This window comes from Enoplosus armatus, chromosome 16 (assembly GCF_043641665.1).
Source record: "Enoplosus armatus isolate fEnoArm2 chromosome 16, fEnoArm2.hap1, whole genome shotgun sequence".
In the NCBI taxonomy this organism is placed as follows: domain Eukaryota; kingdom Metazoa; phylum Chordata; class Actinopteri; order Centrarchiformes; family Enoplosidae; genus Enoplosus; species Enoplosus armatus.
Genome location: NC_092195.1, coordinates 18051675 through 18068735, shown reverse-complemented (window position 1 = coordinate 18068735; position 17061 = coordinate 18051675). Strand labels below are relative to the sequence as shown.

Here is a 17061-nt window from a genome sequence, read left to right as displayed (position 1 = left end):
ACTCGGGGAATTGTGTCACATCACAGCCGGCGAGACAGCAAATGAACTGTTATTCCGTTTTTCACTACGAGAGAAAAACAGTCATATGAGCACAGCCCTTTGGGGAAAAGCCGATCTACAAATCATTGGGAGTAGCTACGCTTAGTTTTAGACTATCCAGTGAAGGCAGCGCCTATGTTTTATAAATCGGTACTAAGGAAGTGACGTTTCAGGAATTGACCAACGGCTGGTCCGTCCTCCTCTCTTGCTAGCTTTGAGCTAGCTGTTTACTATGTCGAGTTTCGTCTCTACTGGTAGCTTCCAGAAGTAACAGATATTATTAAATTATTAAAGATATTATTCCTGCAAGTTGCTTATTTAACGGGTTAAAGCTAGTTGGGAATAAATGCATTTCCGCATATGTACAGTCGTTTTCATATGTTGTTATGGCAACGAATCCACCTCCTGTGTGTTGTGGACTGAAGCAAACATAGTTTACAGCCCAGCTGCCAAGAGTTCGTGTTAATTAACCTGTCATTATTTTTTAGGCACTTGTAAATTTTACAACGACCGTCGCATTCATGGCACACTACAGAGTAAGTATTTGGTTCCATATTTTCTGTAGCTGTTGATTATTTTTACGCAGTAAAGGGTAGTCTAAGTTGGTCGTATGAAGTACGTGCTAACTAGCTAGCATCATGGTGACGGGCGTGTTAACATAAAGCTTTGCAGTCAACGCACCTCAATCGGAGGCTTATTTTTCGTCTTAGTCATGTAACTGGTTTTGTCGATTACAAAAGGAAATTCCCATCACAAACCCACAATTGTTTTGCCAGTGGATGAAACTTGTCAGACGTGTACTGGTCACTTAAGTGCAAGTCAAACATTTGTCTGACTGTATGTTTCAGGCCTCAGAATCTAAGCGAGAACAATTTAGAAGATATCTTGAAAAATCTGGGGTCCTTGACACTATAACAAGCGGTAGGTAGACAAGCAATTCAAAAACCTTATTTAGCATGTAAATGTGCATCCAGTGCATGGTGTTAAACTCATCCACCCACTTTTCACTGTATCCCTGCTGTGCTGCTTCATCACCATTTCGTTTCTCTTTTGCAGTTTTAGTGGCACTTTATGAAGAGACTGAGAAACCTAACAATGCACTGGAGTATCCTTTTTTAGCCTGCAGCTTTATGGAACTTTTAGTGGTAATAAACAGGCCCAACCCCACAACAAAAGGGGATTCTGTGTATTTGTATGAGGAAAAAATGGCAGAGAAACGTATGTCTTTTTAGTGTGGTGTGTACATAGTACATCTGATAAGCCTCCAGCCTATTAATCACTGTTGGGAAACCAGAATGCCCTGTTTCTGCTTTGAGTTTAACCTTTTCAGGGTTTCCCCAAGGAAACTGTGTGGCTGATAATATTGGTCCCTGTACTGGAGCTAACCTGGCAACAGAGAGCCTCAAGACTCAGCCTTTTCTATTACAAGCCCCTTTTCCACATATACTTAGTACGACCTAGTACGATTTCCAGACAAATTCCTCTGTGGTTCTGGTTTAACAAAAGTAATATAATTCCTGGAAAAGTTAACAGTGTTCTGACAGTGTTCATACCAGAGCCACAAGACTATCCTGTCTCTGCTGGTACACTGACTGTAGATAAGATTGCTCATTGTACTATGGATCACTGGGGGGGTGTATCAGCCAGTGAATACACAGCACAGTATTTCCCCTTTGAAAGTATTTCTGGTATGTTTGAAATATCAGCTGGGGGGATAAACAGCCATTCAGCTGCAAAACAGGTTTTAAAATGTGTAATTTAGGCGGCCTGTGTGAGAATTTATTTCTGTGGTGCCTTCATCTATCGAGAACAAATCATGTGAAAACATTTTGAACATTGATTGAAGTGTGAATGCTGAAATTCACTGCTAGTTAATTAAAGCCAGCAAGGCTACAGTTTTATGTGTCAACCAGGCTTTAGTTTATTGTTCTTTGGTGTGTTTCTGTCATTCCCGACATACATACAGTACATCGAGCAGTAGATTAGTATAGTTCACAAGGAGCCAGAGGAGTTTTCTTGCAGAAATCATCATTTTGCCTCACATGAATGGCTCCAGAAGGTCACAAGTCACTTTGGTTTTTAAGGATTAAGAATTAAAGATTTCTGTAGACTGAATATTGAGAGCACACGTTGACCTTAACCACCTGCACAGCTTCATAAAACTTCACCTCGGTGCTGCTGGTCCAGAGCCAGCAGACGCTGAGGCTCTCCGCATGGAGCTGGCTGATCTGCAACAGAAATGTAACCTGCTCATGGAGGAGAACAAAGAGCTGAGAAACAGGGTGAGATGCTGGTAAAAATGTCAGTCTAAATTTATAGATAACCAGAGCTGCCTGTGTTTGAGTGTGTTGCTTCTACTGTAACCTCTAACCTCTGCCTTAATATCATTTTCCAGCTGATGCAGTATGAACCGTCGCCCGAGGATGGAGCAGCAGAGTAGAAACAAGGTCATTGCTTACTGGGGTAAAAAAAGAAAAACGTTAAACAATAGCATTTTTTGAAGAACATGTAAATGTTTATTACATAATAATGGATGTACAGTGAAAACAAAATCACTGTTATTTTTTGTTATATAACAAGAGGCAACTTTTTGCTTTGTCATAAATAAAGATGTTTTTTGATGTCTTAAATTGACGGGTGCTCTTCTGTTTCCAAACAAAAGCTTCTGCTTACACACTCATCTGAAATAAATACATAAAACAAAAATTACTAAATATTTTTTAGAATAGTATTTAGTTTTTTCAAAGACATTTAAATTGATATCAACTGCACGACTGAGCATCAAGTAAAAAATAATTGTCATACAAAAGCAATAATTCAGAGGTTTCTGTTCTTGTCCCTGACAGGAAATTATAGTCTGATAGATGACGGCACATTAAAGACACGTTTTTATTCATATCACCAAAGATATTTAGCATTCATTTTCCATTGTGACAGATGCATCCAGTACTGGGTATTTTTATGTTTAATGTTCTTGCTGAAGAACGCGTTGGAACGGGTTTGATTAATTCAGACAGTGTCACTGATTTAAAAGTATCCGGTTGCATAACAGCACTATGCGACCTGAAAAAACATTATAGATCTGTGGGTCTGTTTTCCATTCCCCTCTAATCATTCAGAGCTGTTGCATACAGCCAAATCATTAAATGTCCACCAACCCTGGAAATGTAAGAAAACAAAACAGTCCATTGTGGTCTGATCGTCTGTTAAAATCTGTAAATGCAGATTGTCTTTATGCGTCATAAGTTCTTTTTAAATATGTTTGGAAAAAGGCCCATCTTTCCTGTCAAGAGCATAATCTCCATAGCAAAGGCTTTTTGTGCTTGTTTAAATGTCTTTTAAAGGACGTTAAATGTGTGAAAAGTGCAGTAATATGGTGTTCACATGACTTGCACCCAAACATGGCTTAGTGAGAGTTTCTGTTGCCATGTTGGCGAGCACACAGTCTGTTGTTTATATCTGCAGATCAGTTGGAGCTCGTCTGCTGCTGCCACTGCTCGCCGCCGACACTCTGCGGTTTGGAGAGGAGGTGGTGGGGCTGTTACTCTCGCGGCTGTGTCGGGATACAGAGCTCAGCTCCCCCGCAGAGTCTGGGCTCTGGGACCTGCTCGGTCTCTTTAGGTCTGATTTAGAGAGCATCCTCGCTCGGGGGCCGACACAGCTGCTACGTAGCTTCATGCTGCTGCTCCCGTGGTAGGAATCTCCACTGTACGAGCCGTTCCCCTCTACCAGAGTGGAGCAGTTCCACGGCGGACTGACCCTCCGTGACTTCCTCGCAATGCCTGACAGTGTTGTGCAGGAGGAGGTGTCTGCCACAGGGAGGGTGGGATACTCTGAGCTCGCACACTCCATGTCCTCATGATGGGGTGAAGATTGTTCTTCTGGTTCATCCTGTTTGTCTGCAGGAGGAGAACGCGTCTCGCTGCTTGTGTTGTTGGAGTTGCTGTTTTGCTCCGTGGGGCTCGGCACTCCCTCCTTGCCGTCCTTGTGGCTGTCTGGTTTTGCACCAGGTTCCCCTTGTATTGGGATGAAGGCAGAGGAGGCATTAAGAAGAGGGTAGTTAGGTCCGTTGCCCTGCTTCTCCAACAGTAATGTGTATCCACAGGGTGCTGTGGGAATAGTAGTCTTGCGACCCACAGACGTGCCCATGCAAACCTGATGCACAACTGAGTTCTTTTTTGAGTTCTTGTTGACGTAATAATCATCCAGATCGTCCTTCAGATGTGGGTAGTAGTCCAGGATGCCCTTCTTAAGCTTCTTGAATCCCAGGTGCATGATCTCAAGAAGGCTGAGAAAGAGGGAGATGCAGGCAATCCCTTGCATGAACACCATGAAAACTGTTTTCTCTGTGGGCCTGGAGACGAAGCAGTCCACCACGTTTGGGCACGGCTCCCTTTCACACTTGTAAAGAGGGTTCAGGCGGTGTCCATAGAGGATGTACTGACCCATCATGAAGCTGACCTCCACCACTGAGCGAGTGACAATGTGGGCCACATAAGTACACAACAGAGAACCCCTCAGGGGTGCTTTGTTGAGCTTCCCCTGCTCCAGCTGCTTCATCTCCTTTTCAATCCTCCTGCGCACCTCCACCAGCTCCGCGTCCACCGCCTCCAGCTCCCGACGGAGAGCCACCTTTTTGCAGTGGCGCTCCTTCTCCAGAGCCCGCAGCTGGTAGATGGCATGACCCATGTACACCAGGGAGGGTGAGGACACAAAAATCACCTGTAGCACCCAGTAGCGGATGAGGGAGATGGGGAAGGCCTCGTCGTAGCAGACGTTGCGGCAGCCGGGCTGCTCGGTGTTGCAGATGAAGTCTGACTGCTCGTCGTTCCACACGTCCTCTGCTGCGACGCCCAGCACCAACATCCGGAATATGAACAGGATGGTCAGCCAGATCTTGCCCACCATAGTGGAGTGGATATGCACCTCCTCCAAGATCCCTCCGAGGAAGTTCCAGTCTCCCATTGTTTTACATTAGCAGTGCTATAGTGAATGATGAAAGAAATCTAAATTATGTTTGTTAAGGCCTCATTGTTTTCAATGTGTTAAGTGAACGACATAAAGCTGATATATTTGCTTCACTGTAATGTTCTTGCAAAATGACATGACTCATTCAAAAAGGTTGTATGTCTATTTACATATATATATATATATTTAAAATGAGTTGACGTACCTTTCATCTTGGATATGAAATGTAACAATAAAGGCCTTTTGCAAGAATGCTGCTGATGCTGTTGAGCACAATCCTACACGCACATCTTTTATCTTCTTTATCCTCTTGTAAAAGGTAAAAATTCTAAATGTATAGATAAACTGGGAGAGATTTCAGTCCCCGCTGTTGGTGAAAACTGGACAAAAACAAATGATCCCTGCTGGCTCTAGTAGATGACAACTTATAGGCTGTGAAAGAGTAAAACGATCAATACTGTTGCAGAGCTCTGTTGCCATTTACCTTGCAGCAGTGTGAATGGACTGACTGCCAGTTCCTGCGAGTCATTAGGGGTGAAATGTGTTGCAAAATATTCAATTATTTGACGTCCGTTATTGGTTGAACCTAAACGACCCTGAACTTGTTTGATCCTCTGAATTCCCACAGGACAGAAGTGGTGCGCCGGGTTGGCTCCTTTGATGGGAAACTGGCATCTGAGTGTGGATCTGAAGGTGGATTATAATTCATACAAACTGCTTCTCAAGTGGATCAATAATTTAATCTGATTTAATTTGATGTCCTAGGCTGAAAGTTTGTGTAATTCAACTCTGAAGTGCCGTCACGTCACTGGGCTGTTATTAGCAGTGCTGGTTAATTACTCGATTAATCTGTCAACAAAGAAAATTTCATGTGCAACTATTTTGATAATCGATAAATCGGTTAAGTCCTTGTTTTCTTGCAAACATGCCAAACATTCATTAGTTCCTGCTTTTCAATTGTGAAGATTTGATGCTTTTCTTCATCTTATGTGATAGTAAGTAGACTGTTTGTTTATCTGACAAATAAAGCATTCTGAAGACATCCAAACAGGCATTTTTCACATTTTTCTGACATTTTATAGATATTAAGAAAACATAGCATATTTCGAATGACTTATTTTGTCTGGCCAACAGATATTCAATTTACTATCATGGTAGATAAGGAAAAGCAGCATAATCATCACATTTGAAAAGCTGAAAACATCAAATGTTTTCCTTGAAATATTACAAAATAGTTGCAGATAAATAATCTGTTGAACCAACTAATCTTTGCATTTTGTCGGTCAGAACTTTCTCCTGGGGTTACAACACCAGACAAGGTTGGATGCTGAACCCTGCAGGTCAAAATATGGTGAGCTGGCAGCTTCTTTAAACTGACTGCAGCTTCACACAGAAGAGTTTCAGGAAAACAAGGAAGAATAATTTCCTTCCTCACTACAGGAAACATCTTTTTATCCAAGTTAACCAGACCAACAGTGGAAACATTTTCTTCTATCTTAAATTGAGCTGGAATATCAACCTGATTATTGAACGATTCTCTACAACCATCGTCTCACAAACTGGTCTGTTACTATTCATAAGGTATTATTTACATGAAACCCAGAAATAAACATCATTTAGGGCTGCAACTAAGGATTCATTTCATTATGGATTAATCTGCCAATAATATTCTTGATTAATCCTTTTTAACATATTTCCCAGAGCTCAAGTTGACGTCTTCAAGCTGCTCGTCTTGTCTGACCGAGAGTCCAGAACCTAAACATATTCAGTTTACTGTCATGGAGGGGCAGTGAATTTTTGTTTGAAATTGAATCACTTCAAAATCGATTCATTGATTAAGTGACTAATCCAATCCCACTGTAAATTTGGCAGATGGAGAATAGCTTTGAAGGGAATAAGAGCTTCATCAGTTTGTTCCTGCATGTCTGTATATCTTTAGTGCTGCATCAGGTACAAAACAAAGTTCAAGAAGTTTTAGGGGTTCAGATATGGCGGGTACCACAGATGTACAGTGCATCCGGAAAGTATTCACAGCGCTTCACTTTTTCCACATTTTGTTATGTTGCAGCCTTATACCAAAATGGATTAAATTCATTTTTTTCCTCAAAATTCTACACACAACACCCCATAATGACAACGTGAAAAAAGTTTGAGATTTTTGCAAATTTATTAAAAATAAAAAACCTGAGAAATCACATGTACATAAGTATTCACAGCCTTTGCTCAATACTTTGTTGATGCACCTTTGGCAGCAATTACAGCCTCAAGTCTTTTTGAATATGATGCCACAAGCTTGGCACACCTATCTTTGGGCAGTTTCACCCATTCCTCTTTGCAGCACCTCTCAAGCTCCATCAGGTTGGATGGGAAGCGTCGGTGCACAGCCATTTTCAGATCTCTCCAGAGATGTTCAATCGGATTCAAGTCTGGGCTCTGGCTGGGCCACTCAAGGACATTCACAGAGTTGTCCTGAAGCCACTCCTTTGATATCTTGGCTGTGTGCTTAGGGTCGTTGTCCTGCTGAAAGATAAACCGTCGCCCCAGTCTGAGGTCAAGAGCGCTCTGGAGCAGGTTTTCATCCAGGATGTCTCTGTACTTTGCTGCATTCATCTTTCCCTCTATCCTGACTAGTCTCCCAGTTCCTGCCGCTGAAAAACATCCCCACAGCATGATGCTGCCACCACCATGCTTCACTGTAGGGATGGTATTGGCCTGGTGATGAGCGGTGCCTGGTTTCCTCCAAACGTGACGCCTGGCATTCACACCAAAGAGTTCAATCTTTGTCTCATCAGACCAGAGAATTTTGTTTCTCATGGTCTGAGAGTCCTTCAGGTGCCTTTTGGCAAACTCCAGGCGGGCTGCTATGTGCCTTTTACTAAGGAGTGGCTTCCGTCTGGCCACTCTACCATACAGGCCTGATTGGTGGATTGCTGCAGAGATGGTTGTCCTTCTGGAAGGTTCTCCTCTCTCCACAGAGGAACTCTGGAGCTCTGACAGAGTGACCATCGGGTTCTTGGTCACCTCCCTGACTAAGGCCCTTCTCCCCCGATTACTCAGTTTAGATGGCCGGCCAGCTCTAGGAAGAGTCCTGGTGGTTCCGAACTTCTTCCACTTACGGATGATGGAGGCCACTGTGCTCATTGGGACCTTCAAAGCAGCAGAAATTTTTCTGTAACCTTCCCCAGATTTGTGCCTCGAGACAATCCTGTCTCGGAGGTCTACAGACAATTCCTTTGACTTCATGCTTGGTTTGTGCTCTGACATGCACTGTCAACTGTGGGACCTTATATAGACAGGTGTGTGCCTTTCCAAATCATGTCCAATCAACTGAATTTACCACAGGTAGACTCCAATTAAGCTGCAGAAACATCTCAAGGATGATCAGTGGAAACAGGATGCACCTGAGCTCAATTTTGAGCTTCATGGCAAAGGCTGTGAATACTTATGTACATGTGATTTCTTAGTTTTTTATTTTTAATAGATTTGCAAAAATTTCAAAAAAACTTTTTTCACATTGTCATTATGGGGTGTTGTGTGTAGAATTTTGAGGAAAAAAATTAATTTAATCCATTTTGGAATAAGGGTGTAACATAACAAAATGTGGAAAAAGTGAAGCGCCGTGAATACTTTCCGGATGCACTGTAACACCAGAATCCCTGAAGGGCTGCGTACACAGCTGGATAAGACTGAACCAGCAGCCCCTCTGTTGCTGCTCAGCCTCCATCTCCATGATGTTGGTTCAGTCTGTTGTTATTGTAACCAACCCTGTTCTTTAGCTTGCACCAGATATTCTTGATGAAGTAACTCGCATCAGGCCTCCACGCTGCCATTGTACTTGTTTAATCAATGTTATTTTTTTCAATACAGCGATCAATGGGGCACGTCCGATTTCATACATGGTTGCTTCGTCACCGTGAATCTAATTTAAGTTGTTCCTCCCAGCTACTGATCCATTAAAAAGGAAATCAATGACCACGGCTGGACTGACGGACTGTACTGGTCTGTTTTCCATGATGAGTGCAGAATGTGGTTCCATTATTTATCATAACACTGAAACACCTATTAGACATCAGGGTCTTGGAGAAGAATTACTTCGTCTGATGTCTGATTCCCTTGCTAAGTTTCTTCACCTTCATGTAGAGCTTGGTTTGATTGAATACAGTTGATATCGTGGGCCTGTAAATACCTGTGAGACAAGCTTAATACTGCACCATATTAACAAAGTTTAAGAACTGAAGTCGCACACCGTTTCCTTATACTGAATGTTATCCATTTATTACTCAAAATAACAGTTTCTTCCTACTAAAGATAGAAGATTAGGAGAATAAAACATGCAGTGACAAGACTCAGTCTGAAAAACCATCAACACAGTCGTGGAGACACCAACGAGGAACTTCTGTTCCTCCTCTCAGAATCAAGATTTGGAGAATCTTACAGAAAATACCACAATTCAAAATCAAACAAATGGATGTACATTTTAAACAGCTTGTGGTTAAAGTCACTGGTCGACAACATTTTAACACTTTTAAGGACCGCAGCAGCGTTTCTGTGCATTTTAGCCCCCAAACTCATATACTTGACAATCCTGCAGATCGTTTTCCAACGTAGACCATACTCTTCACATTTTTAAAAATGCTTTTCATCAAGGCAGCCAGAGTCTTTTTCTTTGTATGATAAGTCTGCTTATTGTTGCAGGGTAATGCAGTGCACTTTTCAACTCAGTCTGCGACTTTGACAACATAAGCTTTTGATTATCTCAATAATGTTCACTGTGACAGATTATCTCAAGCAAGTTTTAAGTTTCTGAACATGAATTTTATTATAAGAAAATAAATGGCTGAAAGAAAAACAAGACAAATCTACACTCCAGCTGTGGAAAAAGGTCAGCAGCAATGCAAGTACGTGATTTGTGATAAAACACATAGAAACGCTGGTTTGCTTCGTCGACTGACTGGATTCCTTTTAAAATACTGAATGTTCTTTCCTTTTTTGCAAAAATGGGTGCATAGGGTTTAGAAAACAAAACTATCAGTAACTGTATATAAAAAAGACGATTATTCCTGGCCGCCTACCACTGAACACGGAAACCGTTGACTGCTTCATATTTCTATCGGGGAATCTTACATTTTATAAAACCGAGCAAAGGACCAGCATTGTTCTTAAAATGGAGCCGCAAAAACAAGCTTTCTACAAATGGTTCAGTGGACGTTACATTCATGTCAAAACAAATATTTTCTTGACAGATGACCAACTCTGGTGCATCTGACATAATGACGGATAGGGGGGGGGGGGGGGGCAGATACTTTTCTAGCGTCCTCCTGACTTGCGTCCAGCCCAGGATCGGGACCGAGAACGCGAGCGAGAGCGTGATCTTGATACGGACCGGGACCTGGAGCGGGATGGGGAGTGTGTTCGTCGCACTTCTTCCTCGGTGTAATGGGAAGTCGACGCCGGGTTGACGTTTTCTCGCGGAGACGCAGATTTGGAGTGTGATCGGGATCTCCCTCTGGACTCTCTGCGAGGCCTTTGTCTGTATCTGAAGACACACAATGAGACAAATGTCCTTCAAAGAGAAAACCTGAAGACCATTAAGACACTTCTGTGACTACTTCTGGGCGCTCAACATAACTGTCTTATGTTTGAAATGTAAAGACAATTCAGTTTTTCTTATGACACTTAATTTCATTTGACTCCTACAGTATTCGAGACATTACCATGACAGAGTAACAGATGCAAACTACAACCTCTAAACAAAGAGAAGTTGTACCTGTCGTCCTCGCGGCTCCTGCTTCTTCCTCTTCCACACATCCGTCCACGAGAGCTGAAGGAAGAAATTAAAAAGAGTTATTTTCCCTTTTCAAAGAAACATTTAAGTTTGCGAGGAGTAAGTCTGCACAAAGAAGTTACTCACCCTCGAGGACTCTCAGATCGTCTGCGATGGCGGTCATAAGAAGGGCTGCGTGATCTGTATCTGTCGTAGCTGCGGCTGCGCGAGCGTCTGCGCCGGCCGTCTCGATCATAGTCATCGTATCGAGAGGATCTGCCTGGAGAGCGCCTTTCCTTTGTTTTCATCTGATTTGGTGCTGATATAAAAATAAAAACAGAAGTGAGAGATGGGTTGGCTCAGACTAGAAAAGAGAAAGCACAAAACATTCCCACAAGTAAGAAGTTGGTGGGGAACTCCAGTAGGAGCTCCTCAGCAAGATGTATATTTTTAGATACTCAGAAGGACGACTGGAAGAACTGAACTCAGTGTAAACAATGCTTTCTGCCCCATGATGCTCCTCTATACCGAGCATTACGGTTAACACTTCCATCACCATTTTAGTTGGCTGCACAATGATGCATCAGGAAGTGCCTGCAGTCAATATATGCGCCAGAAAATAATAGTCACAGGGGGCACAATCAATGTCATATCAGGAAGAGCAAAGGTGGAACTACTAACTCCACTTAGGTGTGCTAGTAAGCCATGGTGGTGAACCAGCATGAAAACCTAAATGGAACTGAGCCATTAATAATGTTATTAATGTCAAGCAAACCTGAGAAAGGCCTTTCGAAAATGTAAAGTTAAACACTTACTCTTTCTGTCACCCTGGGCAAACTGGATTTCAATCTGCCGTCCACAAACCCACTTCCTGTCCAGGCTGTGAAGAGCGTCTTCTGCATCACGCACATCCTCAAATATGCTGGGTGGTTAAGGGTTTTCTTTGCTCTCATTTTTGGTTAGGCCACACAAATTCCAATAAATGTTTTTGGTTTTTTTCATCAATTCCACTATACTTTCATGAACTGCACTTCATTTTTCTCTGTTTTACATTTTTGGTAGAAGAGATCAATTAAACATTTCCTTTAATTTGTGTGGCCTGATAATATGGTAAAACTGTTTAAAATTACCACAAATTATACATATATTATAATATGGCATAACAAGTTAAAAAAAGAAGAAGCAACAAACAAATACACGCTCAGTTGATTTTTGTAGAGATAAAAGATGAAGCAAGCTTTTCAAACACATCGAATACTTGTCTGGGGGATCAGGACGACAAATATATAAAACAAATCAAATAACATTAATAGTTGATTAAATTGCTTTGATTAAAATGAAAATGTCATTGATATCACAGGGAAAGCTGATTTTGTTGCCATGTCAAATTTGTGGATTTGTCTAGGGAGGATACAAAATAATTCAGACTTGTTACCTTTGCCCATGCTTGACTTTGAACTTCATCTTGATCTTTACACTCTTTAATCGACTCCCACAGAGACTTGGGTTTCCTGCTTGCCTTTTCCTCTTAAACCTCTTTTCTTTTCCCAATTCTTTGCCGCCATATCCAAGCTTTGTCTCCGTTCCCTTTTCCTCTTCATGCTTTACTTTCTCTTTTCAACCTTTTCCCCTCCCTCTGATCCTGAAGGTCTGTGTGACTTGTCTTTACAGCTACTCTATATGGGTCTTTGTTACTCTTTGTGGCCGGTTCCACAACTGGATTCTTTTACATTTTCTGAAGCAATAACAGAGAAATATGTGTGTTAGATATTCAATCAAATTATGTGCAAGAAAAAAATGTCAACAATAATAAATGCATATCTTCTCTGCTGAAAGGAAATTAAAATGTGTTAGCAAGAGCACAAACACAGTAAAAACTCATTGGGAAAGGATATTGAATGTATGCAAATCCTCTTGGTTGACGTGTATAGAAGTCAAGTGGGATGTAGACATCTACTATCGGCCCATAGCGGCCAAATTCACGCCGCAAATCCTCAGGCCTGAACACCGTAAATACAAGTATGACTCAATTGACGATCACGGGTAACTCTACCTACATCATCAACCAGTAACAACAGCTGGGAGAGTAGCCGATGAGAGGGACAGTTAAAGTGACAGTTTACCCCAAAAAACAATTGGACTTATTTTACCTCTTACCTGGCGATATGACCCACATGTCCATATAGTTTGTGTTATTTGCTTGAGTTTGCCTGTTGTTCAAAAACAATTTTTATTCTATTCTTACTTTAGGTTGTATTTTGTTTTGCAACAATTGTGTTGTGTTTTGGGGTAAACTGACTCTATGATCTAAGATAAGTACACTATTTTGTTCAACATGCAATTCAATGTAATCATAACCCACTGACATAAGCAGATGCAGCACTGTTGCTTCATTAAGATTAGATTCATGTCAAATGTTCAAGTACAACCTTTCAGAGAATGACTCATTACGTCTGGAGTACATGGATCAATAAGTTTCCATGATGAGGATAAAAAGATTAGCAGCAACATGCTTTTTCCAACAGTCATACACACGCTAATATGCGATCAGATTATGAAAGAGTAAAGAGTCAGAGGCAAACAAACATTTTAAAATAGATATATATTTGAATTGTAATTTGACTGACTCTTTATCTTATTTGTTCCTGTTTCTACAATTAATGAAAATGAAGCTCTCCTTTCTTCAATGATACTTTAAAAGATGCTTTTACTTCGACATTGAAGTAACATTACCAACATCCATCACTGATATAACCAAGTTAACTCTTGCGGTGTGGCCTTTTACGTCTTGTTAAGTTAGCGTTACAGTTAACGGTTACCTAATTAAATGACTGGTAATTCAAATTAATAACGGTTAAGTGAAATAACGGTATACAAGCTAACTAGCAAGCGTTAGGTTTGTTAAAATGAGCTTCAATCAAATTAAATCCGGGTTTTTCACAAGTTAGTCAGCAAAATATTTACTGAATTATTGTTTATGCGTTAACGTTGCGTTGTTAACGTTTTCTTATACATAAACACGAAAGCGTGCACAGTCAACGTGCAACAGAAACCAAATGCAAACAAAGAAACGTTATCAACGCATATTAAGTCTTAACAAAGACACATTACTATCACAGTTGTTGTTTTATTTTAACTATATAGATTAAACGTGATGCTGCTGATAGACATTTCTCACATAAAGCGACTCCGCACGCTGGTTTAACGTAACTTGATGCTCCGACGAGGTGGCTAACGTTAGCTGCTAAGCTACATCAGCTAGCTACCGTTGACATGAGTTATCTAGCGTTAGTGGTCTGTGGTTCTGATCGCGTCTGTATGTGGACTCACCTTGACTCATCGGAGATGTTTCTGACAAACAAAGACGTGTTTGGGGGCCTCATGTATCTGGCCATAAAGTTACACACACACAGCAGAAAAAGTGTTTTTTGGGAAAGGAAAATCTGCAGCGAAAATATTTGAAACGCATGCGCACTTACAAGGCGCCATCTGCTTCTTCCTCTCAAACCAAAATGAGGCGATAAAAAGCCCACAGCGCCCTCTGTTGTTTAACTCCACCTACATCACCTGCAGCTGTGGCACAAGCAGTGGACTGAATAAAAACAAACATGTTGGTTTATTTAATCATTCAAATTTATTCATAAATGTATTAAGCTTTTTTTTTTCTTAATTGTGTTGTTTCCAGATGGCCTTCAGCTTGAGCTGAGAAGGTCTAAGAGGGATCCATCAGCTGCCGTTGGCTGATCACACTCGTTTGCTTCTGCTGATGAAAGTCACAGAGCCAGAAGTGACAGTCTGGAAAAGAGAAGAAGCAGAGACAAAGACTGTTTCTTTCAAACATTGAATCCCTTGACTTTACAGCAGTTTTTGTAATAAGAATTAAAGCCACTGACCTCCACCATGTCGTCCCCTTGGATCTCTCGGACAGAAGTGAACTTGTCAGTCTCAGCAACCAGCTTCCCATTCTCCTCTCTGACGATGCACTGGTGAAAAATTGCAACTTTTTGTACCATAACCCCCTTTGTTAGCCTTGTGCACATAAATTAAATTAAGTATAGCAGCTAACAATAAATTGCCATTTAAACGGCCTAAAACCATCAGAGGTTTTTGGCCCAAAAGACACAGAATCTCTCCTTCCATATTGATAGTGAACTCGAGAGCAAGATTAGGTATCATTAGGGTCAGCAGCACTGAGAGAGATCTCTGCACTTTTAAGGGTAAGATGGTGGCATCATCAGCTCACATACAAACTTACATACACACTTCTCTGCTCATAATGTGCACGAAGAGTTTGAACCTTGAATCACCTTAAACTTCCTGCCGTCCACGGTTGTCATCTCTGACTCCTTTCCGATGCTGAATGAGTGGACTTTGGTGCAGATGGGAGTTTTCATTGTGTAGGTGAAGTCTTTGCCGTTCTGCTCAATCACTATCACCGGTTTGACTTCCTTTCGCATTTTGACAACCATCTGAGGTGCACCTTGAAGGCATATAAAAAAAAAAAAATATATATATATATATATGCATACATAGGCAAGTAAATCTTTTAAATATGAAAACATCCTTACCTACTGCCTTTAAGAACTCCTCGAGGTTTTCCTCAGAATAAACCTTCCAAGTGCCGTTGAAGTCCATGCCTGCTGGTCGTGCTGCTTGCCTGAGGATGTTTGTTGTTCTTGTTGATGTACTCCCATCACACTCACTGCTGGTTGGCATGTTGGGGACTTCAAACTCCCTATTGTTGGACATGAATTTCCAGTGAGGGAACCTTATATTAGCACAGGGTGTGGTGTAACATCTTTGCAGAATAACGTGTCAATGAAATATGGCACCAGATACCAGGAGGGCCGGGGGGCCATGTGAAGATGTTTGCATGGAAAGCAAAAATGTTTCTTTTTCCAAAATCCAACAAAATCACTGCATATTAACACTGAATTTAGACATACCTTTATTTTACACAAAAAAATTAAAGCTTCCCTTCATTTGACAAATATTTATGACTTGAGGACAAAATATAAAAATACTTCAACTGGCAAACACACAGGAAGCAACACATTTTAAGGCAAACATGTGCAGGCAGCAAAAGCTCAGGCAGTTCAGTGCTGTGAAGTGCAGATATGAAAAGGTGATTCACCTCTTTAACCAGTGAAAGTCTCTGAGCATGATCAGTAATCAGGAACACAGATATGTTTACGAGAAAAGTCAACAAACTCGATCACTGCCGGAATGTCACTGAAGCTCTTTGCAGTCGAAACACTGACGCTTACAAAACAGTCACATCATAAACAGATGTTTTGGACAGAAGCACTTATTTTCTTTGTGCAGGGGGCCTCTGTGAATACTGTGCCGTGCTGCAGTCCCTGAGAAAACATTGATCAGTCATGCAGCGATGTTAGCGCTAAGCTCCTTCACAGACCTCCGTCAAACTATATCTGCAGTTTATTCTTGACCTTTAAGTTATTTTAACATTATTGGATCACCAGATTTGTGCTTTCTATTTCACACTTTTAACGGTTACACCCTCTTGTAGTTTTTTTTATATTTAATAGTAAAGCCTGACCGATAAGGATTTTTGAGGCAAATACCGATATTGATATTTGAGAGTTTTAAAAATTTTGATAATGATAAATTATTTTTTTTCTTTGTGGATAAATTGCGAATTTTTGCTTAAATCATTTTGACCAAGATATGTATGAAGTAGTACAGTTAAAAAAGATCAAAAGCAAAAGTATACTTTTTATTATTGGTCATAAACCAAACCAACCGATGACCTGATGATGGCGCAAGATGGAAAGTGGGACGATCACTCAGGTTATTATAAGTCATCCTGAGGGGGACATGAATGTGTGATTGAATCCATCCAATAGTTATCAAGACATGTCAACCTCATGGTGGCGCTAGAGGAATCACCAAAGTCAGTAGGATTCATCCTCTGGGGGTCATGAATGTCTGTGCAAAGTTTCATGGAAATCTTTGGATTAGTTTATGAGATATTTTAGTTTGGATATCGACTAATATCGGCCATAATATCAACCGAGACAAGCTCTACTTCATAGATTCTGTGCTTTGAGGGGGTAAACTCCACCCATCTGGTGCTCCAAGCTGTATTTTTTGTACTATTTGATGCAAGTCTGCTGGTTAAGACACAAAACGCTGACACTTGGCTCACTTCAGGCTGTCATAAAATCCTGAAATAACAAATGGCCAGTGGTGCATGCTTTGGTAATGTGTTACATGATAAAACTTAACTTATGAGGAAAACAAAAAACAAACAACAATTTGCATCATCT

The 17061-nt window shown here is 41.1% G+C and overlaps 4 protein-coding genes across 7 annotated transcripts; 1 reads left to right on the top strand and 3 right to left on the bottom strand.

Moving 5' to 3' along the window:
- Nucleotides 1-289: 289 nt before the first annotated feature.
- Nucleotides 290-2618, top strand: mycbp (MYC binding protein). Of its 2 annotated transcripts, XM_070922324.1 has the most exons (6): nucleotides 290-306; nucleotides 528-575; nucleotides 888-960; nucleotides 1096-1144; nucleotides 2192-2321; nucleotides 2435-2618. In XM_070922324.1, the coding sequence occupies exons 2-6, from the start codon at nucleotides 561-563 to the stop codon at nucleotides 2477-2479; spliced, it is 312 nt and encodes a 103-aa protein (XP_070778425.1). In that variant the 5' UTR covers nucleotides 290-306; nucleotides 528-560; the 3' UTR covers nucleotides 2480-2618. The 2 variants fall into 2 exon arrangements, with proteins under 2 accessions (XP_070778425.1, XP_070778424.1); XM_070922323.1 differs by lacking the exon at nucleotides 290-306 and having other exon boundaries at nucleotides 335-575.
- Nucleotides 2619-3492: 874 nt separating this feature from the next.
- Nucleotides 3493-5004, bottom strand: LOC139299420 (gap junction alpha-9 protein-like). Its single transcript, XM_070922321.1, has one exon. The coding sequence runs from the start codon at nucleotides 5002-5004 to the stop codon at nucleotides 3493-3495; it is 1512 nt and encodes a 503-aa protein (XP_070778422.1).
- Nucleotides 5005-9265: 4261 nt separating this feature from the next.
- On the bottom strand, nucleotides 9266-14233 carry LOC139298850 (serine/arginine-rich splicing factor 10-like). Of its 3 annotated transcripts, none has more exons than XM_070921646.1 (6): nucleotides 14102-14233; nucleotides 12667-12771; nucleotides 11587-11690; nucleotides 10919-11090; nucleotides 10775-10828; nucleotides 9266-10570 (listed from the first exon to the last, which is right to left on the bottom strand). In XM_070921646.1, the coding sequence occupies exons 1-6, from the start codon at nucleotides 14164-14166 to the stop codon at nucleotides 10315-10317; spliced, it is 756 nt and encodes a 251-aa protein (XP_070777747.1). In that variant the 5' UTR covers nucleotides 14167-14233; the 3' UTR covers nucleotides 9266-10314. The 3 variants fall into 3 exon arrangements, with proteins under 3 accessions (XP_070777747.1, XP_070777748.1, XP_070777749.1); XM_070921647.1 differs by having other exon boundaries at nucleotides 9266-10543; XM_070921648.1 differs by lacking the exon at nucleotides 10775-10828 and having other exon boundaries at nucleotides 9266-10417; nucleotides 10490-10537.
- Nucleotides 14234-14490: 257 nt separating this feature from the next.
- On the bottom strand, nucleotides 14491-15503 carry LOC139298987 (fatty acid-binding protein 10-A, liver basic-like). The gene is made up of 4 exons (XM_070921820.1): nucleotides 15340-15503; nucleotides 15079-15251; nucleotides 14665-14754; nucleotides 14491-14566 (listed from the first exon to the last, which is right to left on the bottom strand). Exons 1-4 carry the CDS (start codon nucleotides 15485-15487, stop codon nucleotides 14516-14518), a joined length of 462 nt encoding a protein of 153 aa, XP_070777921.1. The 5' UTR covers nucleotides 15488-15503; the 3' UTR covers nucleotides 14491-14515.
- Nucleotides 15504-17061: the final 1558 nt, after the last annotated feature.

Excerpts from the sequence above, each read along its gene's own strand:
- mycbp (XM_070922324.1), top strand. Across the intron at positions 961-1,095 it reads CCTTGACACTATAACAAGCG|TTTTAGTGGCACTTTATGAA; the intron begins GTAGGTAGACAA and ends TCTCTTTTGCAG. Across the intron at positions 1,145-2,191 it reads AAACCTAACAATGCACTGGA|CTTCATAAAACTTCACCTCG; the intron begins GTATCCTTTTTT and ends CCACCTGCACAG.
- LOC139298987 (XM_070921820.1), bottom strand. The coding sequence starts at position 15,487 with ATGCCAACCAGCAGTGAGTGTGATGGGAGTACATCAACAAGAACAACA. Across the intron at positions 15,252-15,339 it reads GGAGTTCTTAAAGGCAGTAG|GTGCACCTCAGATGGTTGTC; the intron begins GTAAGGATGTTT and ends TATGCCTTCAAG. Across the intron at positions 14,567-14,664 it reads AAGGGGACGACATGGTGGAG|ACTGTCACTTCTGGCTCTGT; the intron begins GTCAGTGGCTTT and ends TCTCTTTTCCAG.
- LOC139299420 (XM_070922321.1), bottom strand. The coding sequence starts at position 5,004 with ATGGGAGACTGGAACTTCCTCGGAGGGATCTTGGAGGAGGTGCATATC.
- LOC139298850 (XM_070921646.1), bottom strand. The coding sequence starts at position 14,166 with ATGGCCAGATACATGAGGCCCCCAAACACGTCTTTGTTTGTCAGAAAC. Across the intron at positions 11,691-12,666 it reads AGAGGATTTGCATACATTCA|ATTTGAGGATGTGCGTGATG; the intron begins ATATCCTTTCCC and ends ACCACCCAGCAT. Across the intron at positions 10,571-10,774 it reads AGGAGCCGCGAGGACGACAG|GACATTTGTCTCATTGTGTG; the intron begins GTACAACTTCTC and ends TTCTCTTTGAAG.